Genomic DNA, 11122 nt, shown 5'->3' on the forward strand with positions numbered 1-11122 from the left:
AATAATACAAAGGAAAAAGGAAGAAAACAAGACGAAGCTTCTGGAGCCGATGTACCAGGATCACCCTCCGGAGTCACCTTGGGAGCATCCTGAAATGGGTTTAGTGCCTTAGCCGAAAGTACGGCAGAGTGGCATAATTTCCTCTCCTTCTCCAAGACTTGGTCACGAACCGCGAACACAAACTACATAGTTCACTGAAAGGAATTACGGAGCACCTGACTCAGACCTGAAGCCTTATCTTTAAGAGCTTTCAAGGTCATATCATGAGCCTTAACTTCCCTAAGAATATTTTTTGGATGCTTCTCCACCTGATAAGTTTTCTCCTTAACAACATCATAAGTATATTAATACCGTTTCTATGGAACTTTGAGGGAATCCTTCATATTAGTTATCCGAGCAGCCAGAGTAGAAAGAGAGCCATGGATTTTTGCCTCTTCTTACAAATAGTCAGCAACCTTGACTGCCTCCTAAAGCAACCTGGTACGTACTATGAGTAATCTCAGAGACAAGTTCCATCTTCTCCCTCTCTAAGAGATTTTAAACTAAGGATAAATCCGATGTCGAAATAATAGTGACTACCTTCTCAAGAGTGCGCGCATGCCGAATAAAGAAGGTGTCTAACATCCACATGAAGGGACTCACCATAAGCACCATCCCCAACGAAACAAGTTTGTTTTGGAAAACCCTCTTCCCGAAGGGATCATTGATCTTCATCCCGAGCCCTATTTGTTGAAAGTGGATACGGGGATGGCTCATCCATAATAAAAGTGGTTGTAGTATCCATAAGTTGGTCTACCTTAGGCGCAAAAGTAGAAGCCCTAACAACCGAAATTCGAGCAAGCGCCGGAATAGAAGTAGTGGTCGCTGGAGGAGGCACCACAACCTGAATACCTTGAACATTTGCAAGGTCATAGAACATATCCAATTGTCCATATTATCTGTAAAATACAATCATACATGTAAATAAACACACGAGGACTTCATCCTCACCAAATATCTTTTCCCTCTCCCCTTGATTGAAGATACTCATAATAGCATAAGTGTCAATCCGCCTTTTCCTCAGCTCTGTAGGGGCACCTCACCAGGGTCAAACCCTTCCTCATATCCGAGCCCTTGAAACTAATAATGTGATTCTTATGTAAGTGTGGAGTGCACCTAAGAGAGAGAGAGAGAGAGGGGGGGGGGGGGTGAATTAGGTACTTTGGACAATTTTAGGTTTTAATGAAGTGTGACTTTATTTTACTGGTATGGTGTATGTTATGAAAGTTGTAAAATGCATAATATAAAGAACACATAAGGATTATCCTAGTTCCTCTCACAGCCCTAGAGTATGTCTAGTTCCCTTATCACATATAAGAGCTCATTATTTGTTAGAACCTAGTACAAGTCTAATCCTAGCATCTATGCACAAGTTACTAACTAAATCAATAAGACACGCTTCCTTATGACTTTACAAAGTAGAAAAAGAAAACAATCATCTCTTTTTCACTCTCTTGTTTCCAATAATCCTAGATAACAAGGTATTTACACAAGTATCTGTTTTTTTTATATAATGAGAATTTGTAGTAGGATGATGATACTAAATCCTAATTTGTAGGATTTCTTCTCTTTCAATCAATATAATATTTCACAAAAAATATTTCTAAGTGCTCAAGAACATTTTGTTATATTTATGAAAATAATGAACGAGTTCTTGATGCTTGAAAATTTACTAAGCGGTGAAAATATTCTAAATTAAAAAGTGTAAAATGCAGAAACTAAAGAACACATAGTGATTATCTTAGTTCCTCTCTCAACCCGAGAGTATGTCTAGTTCCCTTATCACATGTAAGAGATTTCATTATTTGTTAGAACCTAGTACAAACCTAATCCTAGCATCTATGCACAAGTTACTAACTAAATTAATAAGACACACTTCCTTATGATTTTACAAAGTAGAAAAAGAAAACAATCATCTCTTTTTCACTCTCTTGTTTCCAACAATCCTGGATAATAAGGTATTTACACAAGTATCTCGTTTTTTGATATAATGAGAATTTGTAGTAGGATGATGATAGTAAATCCTAATTTGTAGGATTTCTTCTCTTTCAATCGATATAATATTTCACAAAAAATATTTCTAAGTGCTCAAGAACATTTTGTTATATTTATGAAAATAATGAACGAGTTCTTGATGCTTGAAAATTTACTAAGCAGTGAAAATTTTCTAAATTAAAAAGTTTCATACACAAGATTTGAACCCATGACCATTAGGCAACTTAAGACATGCCTTTCAACCATTAGAGTATATTCATCATTAATTGAAAGTATGCATAAGATATATGTAATGGCAAAAATATTTTTGAGATGAAAGAGTAAAACATGCAAAGCTATGAAACTTGTATGATATGTTATGATTATTTTTAAGATTGTTTTGAGCACTTAAGATGTATAATCATGAGATAACATATTATACCATTTTTGTATCACCGATAACTTAATATTTTGAGACGATTCTTCATTCTTTCTTATTTGAACATGACCTCACCATCTTGATTGTCTTCACCAAAACATATTCTTTGAAAGTTTGAAATTACATCTTCTTTCATCACCACCTCATCAGGAGAAAGAGGACCCATCCTGGTGCGGTCGGAATAAACATCTCGGTTAAAATGAAGTTTAGACCAGTACTTTGAAAATGAACTAGAAGCTAAGGGGCCTCACCAACAAGAAGCGTCCTAGAAAATCACCCTAGTATTGAGTGAAGCTATCAAACCAAGGATTTACTAGATGGTAGCTAATGAGCCCATGATCACGGAAGTTGTCTTGAGAAGTGCGCCTTGGGTGGAACAGATCAAGGAAATAACCCAAGGGAAGGTTTCCGAGATTTATGTTTGACACAGAGCAAGAATACCCTCATGAACGCCCAGGATCCCATATGAAGCTGGGAAGTAGCAACTTTTAAGTGTTTTAGGACTTCCACTTCGAAGATGGAGAAGGGTAGCCACGATCTTATCCTCGTGAAGAGGCATTCACAGAAAGGGACCACACAGTCGTCAAAAGAGCTACATTTTTCTTATTCGGGCCCACTAGAAGAGCCGACCATTTCAGAGGATAGCCGACCACGATATCGGTAGCTTCTACTGCAACTTATGTACTCATAACAGATGAAGTTCCCATTATTTCTACATCCACACAGGTATTACTCCATTGCGTATGGTCGTTCTTAGAGATCTAAGTAGGCCTTCACTTCAGCGTCACTGGGCTCACAGTTATCATTCTTCGGCCGAAGCTGGATAAAGCTTTTAGCACGCTCTCCTTTGCCGGTTGACTTGTATTTCCACTCTGGTTAAGACGCTATGGGGCATAGGGACCTCGACATGGTTCAACTTTCCGCCAATGTTTGATAAAAGATCTTCTAATGAGCGGATGAAGAAGTTCCTTCCTCCAAGAAATTCTCAGATATCCATTCTGAGTCAGAATCGTCAAATAAAAGATCTTTTATAGAGGCAGACGACGTTTTGCTCTCAGAATCGTTCACTATGTCAACCGTACTATCACTCATCTTGACTAGAAAACAGAAAATGCAGAATAAAAACTCGAATTTAGGATGATATATGATTATGCGAGATTAATGAAGCGGGAGAAGAGGAAGAAAGACAAAAACTTCAAGGAGGGCACTAGAGATTACTTCTAATAATATTTTCAAAAAAGAGAAAACGAAGACTTTTTTTAAAAGTGACTGTAATTATAAATACCAACTCTTGAGACAGCTGTATCATAAGTTTTTTTTTAATGTCAATTTTAAAAATAAAACAATCCTTCTTAAACTTCTTGACTAAATTCACACTACTATATCCATAAAATGTCCCCCTTTTCTAATTTAGAGAAATAGTTATCCATAATCAAAGTTAATCTAGCTGCAACGACTTTCACCGTATAAAAAAATAAGTATTGAATTGAATTGAATTGCATTCATATATAAGATTTACTCATACTATGAGACAAACTAGTAATATGAAACTATTACTAAGAGCGTAAGAGGAAATTAACCAATTACAAATATCTTATACAAGATCAACCAACCACTTCATCATCACAATATATATAAAGAAGCTCATAATTTATATCCAAACACAAAACATTAAAACACCATAAACTTCAATCCCTGGCCTGTTACATTTTATTCTCAAACAACAACCAACATATGGCTATTATTAATTCCTTTTATTATTCTCTGTTTCTCATAATAATCAGTTTCTCATCATCCAAAATAGCCAACGCCGACAACAACACACAAAACTTCCACTACTTCTGTAATTTCAACAACAAAGGTAACTACACAAACAACAGCACTTACCACACAAACCTTAAAACCCTTTTATCAACTCTCACTTCCAACACACAAATCAACTACGGTTTCTACAATTTCTCAAACGGCCAAAACGCAGACAAAGTAAACGCTATCGCTCTCTGCAGAGGCGATGTTAAAAACCAAACCGATTGTCTTAGCTGTCTCAAAGGGTCAAGCAACAATCTCACACAGGTTTGTCCAAATCAAAAAGAAGCAATTGGTTGGTACGAGGATGAAAAATGCATGTTGCGTTATTCAGACCGATCCATATTTGGTCTCGAAGAAACTGGACCTGCTTATTTTGCTTGGAATTCCAAAAACGCGACAAATGAAGGGGAGTTTGACAAAAAGGTGAAAAATTTATTGGATGGTTTAAGAAACAGAGCTTCATCAGGGGACAGTGACCTTAAATATGCTGTTGGAAGTGATAAATTTGGTCCGAATAATAATGAAACATTATATGGTCTTGTTCAGTGTACACCTGATTTGTCGCAAACATCTTGTGATGATTGTTTGGTTCAATCTATCAAAGAAATTCCAAATTGTTGTAACAATAGGATAGGTGCAAGAATTGTTAGACCTAGTTGTAATTTGAGATATGAAATCAATTCACCCTTCTACCAAACTACTGCACCAGATTCACCTTCACCATCACCGGCACAGTCACCGGTGCCACCGTTCTCAGCTGTTCCTCCGTTTGCACAAACCACTGCTTCCTCTCCCTCTTCAGGTATTTATCATATTATACTTCTCAAATGATCTATGGAAGTTTTTTCAATATATGAACTATATCTATTGGTACTTTTTGCAGATAAAGGCAACATGTCAAGAAATGCAGTTGGTATAACCCAGTTGATGTTGTTTATATTGTGTTCAATGTTATCATCTTTTTGATCAATTTGTAAGTGGCTATTTAGGAGCATTGAAGAACGCCAAGAATATAACTTTAACGAACTATATGCATTGTATATGCATCACTTTTTAATGTAAGATTGATTACTATATTTTCCAATTGTGCAATTTAATTAATATTGTATACATTATTATTTTTTAATTAATAAAGTTTGTTTAAGAAAAATAACAGGGTCTTTTGATAATTTTATTATATTTCTTAATATGTCTACGAACAATGAAAACAACAATCATTTTTAAATGTGAGATTATTATTCAAATAAAAAATAAAAGACTCCAATGTGTAATTATTTTGGTATAAATTGAGTATTCTCTATGTATAATAGTAAAGACTAATATTTTGAATTGGGGAAGACTACAATAAATCTCTTTCTCAATAGATTTAATAACGTTGTGTGTCTAAGGCTTAATTTCAATTCAAGATCTTTGGTTAAGTTAGAAGAAAACATTGTCATTTCATACAAGTACTATTGGGGTGATGAAACACACAATTATAAGTGGAGTAATTGAAGTTTCTAAGTTTTGGATAAAATCACGAACAAAATTACTACTATATGTTGGGGAATTTTGGGAAGTCGGAAGCAACAACGAGTGTCCAATACTTTAAAACCACAAGAGAGGGACACAACACATCTTCATCCAAAACCTTAAAACATCAATATATGAGTCCTCTTTTTATAATAAAGCTAACATTCCACCCATTCTTAGAGGGACTTAACAATTCTTTTCCATTAGTGTGAGTCCATCACATTTCTATAACAGAACCCAACACAAGATTTAACTCTCGCTCCCCCACCAAACTCTATGGCTCTGATATCACTTGTAGGAGGAGTCCAAGGAAGACGTGAGCACCAACAAATATGAGTCCAAGGAAGACGTGAGCACCAACAAATGTCCAATGTTCTAGGACTACAAGAGAGAGAGATATCACATCTCCACACAAAATCTTAAGGCTTTAGGTATATATGTGTTGGGAAAAACCAACAAAGAGAAAATAAAAAAGCAATCACAACACAAGGCATAACGTCATCACTATCAAAGTCACTTTCAAAATCACTTACAAGTACTTCTTTCACATCAACACAGTGAACCAATAGCATAACAACACATCTAAAACACAATAAATCATTCTCAGTTAAACTGTTTACTTTAGCAAAAAAAATTGAATTACATATGCAATTGTTAGTTTAGTTTGAACTATATATGATTTTATATGAAAAACAAGATTAAAAAAATAGATGTGTATATGCCATTGTTAGATTAGTTTGAAAAAACTATAAAACCATTCTACAATATGATATTGTTGATGCTAAGTTTATAACTAAAATGAAACCATTTTTAATTTTTTTTTTTGAATTAATTTAGATTCTACAGATTTTTGTGAAGAAAAAATGTTTTTTTTTAATATAAAGAGATTAAAGATAGTATATTATCGATGTAAATTAATTTTATACTATCATCCAATATAATTATAATATGCTATTATATCATATCAATATTTTAAAATTAAATATTTGATTTAGTGACATACACCTTTGTAATTTGTTAGCGGTATAATACACATTTTTTTTCTCTAACATAAAAATGTAATATAAACTAACCAATAACAAACATCTTTTAGACTATCAGATTCCTTTTCCTTTGATAAACACGGTTATGCATGCCTTTGAAGTCTTTAACCAATATCCTCATCCTAGCGATATTTATATATAGAAACTCAATTTTTCAATCCAAAAACATCCAACATGGCTTTTATTTCCTTTCCTTTTTCTCTCTTTCTCCTGATAGTCCTTTCCTTATCATCACAACTAGCCAATAGCGCAAACAACACACAAAACTTCCACTACTTTTGTGATCAAGATAACGACAGAGGCAACTACACAGACAACAGCATCTACCACACAAACCTCAAAACCCTTTTATCAACTCTCACTTCCAACACACAAATCAACTACGGGTTCTACAATTTCTCAAACGGTGAAAACACAAACAAAGTATACGCTATTGGTCTCTGCAGAGGCGATGTTAAAAACCAAACTGAGTGTCTTAGTTGCCTCAAAGGTTCAAGCAACAATCTCACACAGCTTTGTCCAAACAGAAAAGAAGCAATTGGTTGGTACGAAGATGAAAAATGCATGTTGCGTTATTCCAATCGATCCATATTCAGGCTTATGGAAATAGGACCTGCATATTATGCAAGCAACCCGAATATCTCAACTGATTTGATCGTGTTCAATGAAACTGTCCGCAACCTGCTTGATGATTTGACTAAGAGAGCTTCATCGGGTGATTCTAGGTTGAAATATGCTGCTGATAGTGCACGCGGTCCTAATGATCAAACTATATATGGCCTTGTTCAGTGTACGCCTGATTTGTCTGAAGCAGATTGCAATTCATGTTTGGTTCAGTCTGTTGAACGTATACCAATTGATTGTTGTAAAGACAAGATTGGTGGAAGAGTTGTTAGGCCTAGCTGTAACATGAGATTTGAAACCAGTTTTCGCTTCTATGATCCTACGGCAACGCCACCACCTCCTCCTTCCACCACCAATAATACTTCCTCACCTCCCCCTGAACCAGGTACTTGTTATTATGCTCATTAAATTATATTAAATTTTTTATTAATTTAGTGTTTGTGGGTTTTTACTATTTCAGTCGATATAGATGTTGCAATATTGATAGAGTTTTAAAAATGAGAGTTTAAATTGATAGATTTTTATATATAATTTAACAATTATTTATCATATTTAGATAATTGATAAATTAAATTTGAGAGATGATGACCATTTTGATGGAATATTCAAAAGTTGTGTTGTGTTCAACTACGTATCATCACTTTATTTATTCAACCAAGGTGCAATATTCATGACTGTTACTAGAAGGACAAAACATTTGTTGGTGATGTTCTGCAATCAAAATAGGATGCTTATACTATTTTGTCAACGTCACTTGTTAATAAAATAATCCCATTACTTTTCCATCTTTTCAACGGATTACTAGAACAAATAGAATAATCCCATCTTTTCAAAACCAAAGAAAAAACTATAATGTCGTCAAATAGCAATTAGAAAATAACATTATCTGAAAGTTGAATCATTCTGTTGTTTTCTCTTCACATAAAATTGACTTCTAGCTACAAACACTAATTTGATAAGGTATCACCCTCTTTATAATCTTCTTTGTTTATAAGTAATATTGTCAATTACTTTTTTTAAAGATCATACTTTATTTCCATATATCAAAACTTATTTAATATACTCAAAAGAAGATGAAGAAAGAAACCATATGAATTTTAATGTTTTATCTTTATCATTAATCTTAACTCTAATAGTTTTAAATTCTAAGACAATATTGTTTAGACTATTTAGATGATCAGATATTTTTATATTTTTATTCATACCTATAAGCTATGAAATTGCTCTTTCAACGAAACAATCGATTTGAGATACTATTGGGTGCAATGCAATGTCTCCTGTTTGGTTTGTGCAGGAAAAAGCAAAGCTACCACAATCATCGCCATAGTAATATCAATTGTTGCTATTATGGTGCTCATTCTAATCTGCATCTATTTAAGAGCAAGGAAGCCAAGTAAAAGATTTACAAGTAAGTTTCATTTATCATTACTCAACGAATCTAATTGTAAATGTTGGTTACATATCACATGAAAACTTTTATAATTTAACTTGTTCTCGTGTGTGTAGTTCAAGAAGAAGATGAAGATGATGAAATTGAAATTTCTGAGTCATTGCAATTCAAGTTAGATACAATAAGAGATGCAACAAATGACTTTTCTGATGATAATAAACTTGGACAAGGTGGATTTGGAACTGTTTACAGAGTAAGATGACACTATTGAATATCAGTTAATGCTTAGACAGTTGTGTACAACTTACCATTCCTGACCAGTATATGTTTTCAGGGTACACTCCCCAATGGACAAGAAATTGGTGTCAAAAGGTTGTCAAAGGATTCTGGCCAAGGAGATTTAGAATTTAAGAATGAAGTTCTTTTAGTGGCTAAGCTTCAACACCGAAATTTAGTCCGACTACTTGGTTTCTGTATAGAAGGAAGAGAAAGACTACTAGTATATGAATATGTTCATAATAAGAGTCTTGATTACTTCATTTTTGGTAGGTTTGTCTCTTTTTCTTTAGTTGTGATTATAGACAAAGCTTAAATGCATGGTCATGAGATTCATATCTCTTTTGTATGTTTCTATACAGATGAAACCAAGAGAGTATGTTTAAATTGGGAAAGCAGGTATAAAATCATTGCAGGTATTGCTCGAGGAATTCTTTACCTTCACGAGGATTCTCGTCTACGCATTATCCATCGTGATCTCAAAGCAAGCAATATTCTCTTAGATGAAGAGATGAATCCGAAGATAGCAGATTTTGGTATGGCTAGATTGTTTGCAGTGGACCAAACTCAAGAGAATACAAATAGAATTGTGGGAACCTAGTAAGTATATATTTAAAAGAAGTATCAATTGTTTTAAAATCATTAGCCAAAGATGCAAGCCTGAAAGATTTTTTTTAATTGGGAATAATTATCCGTGTTGATTGTAGTGGATATATGGCACCTGAGTATGTAATGCATGGCCAGTTTTCAGTGAAGTCAGATGTATTCAGTTTTGGGGTATTGATTCTTGAGATTATAAGTGGCCACAAAAATAGTGGCATTCGTCGTGGGGATACTAATGAGTATCTTCTAAGTTTTGTAAGCAATCTTTTCATTTATTCCCTTGATATGTATCTTCCTTGTCGAGCTATGTATGGAATCAAAAGATCATGTGTTACATTACATTACTCTAGAAGTGAACTCTAACTTATAGTAGTACATTTCTCTTTTTGGAAAATTCTTGTAGATATGGAGAAACTGGAGAGACGGGTCACCGACAAATATTATAGATCCCACAATAATCAATGATTCAGTAAATGAAGTATTGCGATGCATCCATATTGGGTTACTTTGTGTTCAAGAAAATGCAGCTAGCAGACCAACTATGGCTTCTGTTGTATTAATGCTTAATAGTCATTCTCTCGGTCTATCACGGCCTTCAGAACCTGCATTTTATATAGATAGTGGAGCCGTAGACTTTCAAGATTTAATGGTGGTGCAATCATCGGAGCATAACTCAGTTCAGGTATCGGTAAATAAGGTTTCGATTACAGAGCCATATCCTCGTTAGATTTTGATTGTATAGAGTATCAACCAAGATATGACATGCATGGATTAAGGAAAGTAGGTTTTCTTGTCAATTAGTAGTTTGTGTATCAATTGAATCAGTATCTAGTTTGAAGAATGTTGTTTTCGGTTTTGAAAAATTTATCATAGAAAATTATCGGGACGAGTCGCGTACTAGGTCGCTTTCTTTAAGACGTTTTGCCGTACTGCCAGTAATTATGCAATGCAGTTGAGTTTCGACGACGTCTCCAGGATAAAATAGTCTGTTCAATGTAACGATTATCACTTGTCCTATAATGATTTTTTCGAAGAAATACACCTTCAGATGGTGTTGAAATCTGTTAGAGTCACAATAGATATTTTGCTTCTATTAATGATATGAAATATAGAACTCACTAAAATTGAACAAGACTTGTATGAATAAAGATATCTAAAGAAGAATCACTTTATTACACTCTATATATTTCTATTGTTATTGGTCTACAAAATGTATGAAGAATTTATAGTGACATACAAGCTAAATAATTTGTGGATTTAAATTAACCACAAATATAAGCCTCTCGCTTATATCTGTAGCACCTCAAATTTGCACCTCCCATTTTGTACATTCATTTTCATTTTAAGTCATTAACATAGCATAGTCCACTGCATAGCATTACATTGTCCTTTGCCCAAGTGCAAGTCATCAGA

General features: G+C 34.1%; 1 protein-coding gene across 2 annotated transcripts; it reads left to right on the forward strand.

Annotated features, from left to right (window-relative positions):
* The first annotated feature begins 4048 nt into the window (after nt 1–4048).
* LOC127091255 (cysteine-rich receptor-like protein kinase 44) lies at nt 4049–10650 on the forward strand. Of its 2 annotated transcripts, none has more exons than XM_051029838.1 (7): nt 4049–5063; nt 8735–8848; nt 8947–9083; nt 9165–9375; nt 9469–9706; nt 9814–9964; nt 10113–10633. In XM_051029838.1, the coding sequence occupies exons 1-7, from the start codon at nt 4187–4189 to the stop codon at nt 10434–10436; spliced, it is 2052 nt and encodes a 683-aa protein (XP_050885795.1). In that variant the 5' UTR covers nt 4049–4186; the 3' UTR covers nt 10437–10633. The 2 variants fall into 2 exon arrangements, with proteins under 2 accessions (XP_050885795.1, XP_050885794.1); XM_051029837.1 differs by lacking the exon at nt 4049–5063 and adding an exon at nt 6918–7825 and having other exon boundaries at nt 10113–10650.
* The last annotated feature ends 472 nt before the right edge of the window (nt 10651–11122 follow it).

This window comes from Lathyrus oleraceus, chromosome 6 (assembly GCF_024323335.1).
Source record: "Lathyrus oleraceus cultivar Zhongwan6 chromosome 6, CAAS_Psat_ZW6_1.0, whole genome shotgun sequence".
Lineage (NCBI taxonomy): Eukaryota > Viridiplantae > Streptophyta > Magnoliopsida > Fabales > Fabaceae > Lathyrus > Lathyrus oleraceus.

Coding starts and splice junctions, on each gene's coding strand:
- LOC127091255 (XM_051029838.1), top strand. CDS start 4,187: ATGGCTATTATTAATTCCTTTTATTATTCTCTGTTTCTCATAATAATC. Junction 9,376..9,468: donor TCTTGATTACTTCATTTTTG/GTAGGTTTGTCT, acceptor GTTTCTATACAG/ATGAAACCAAGAGAGTATGT. Junction 9,965..10,112: donor ATGAGTATCTTCTAAGTTTT/GTAAGCAATCTT, acceptor AAATTCTTGTAG/ATATGGAGAAACTGGAGAGA.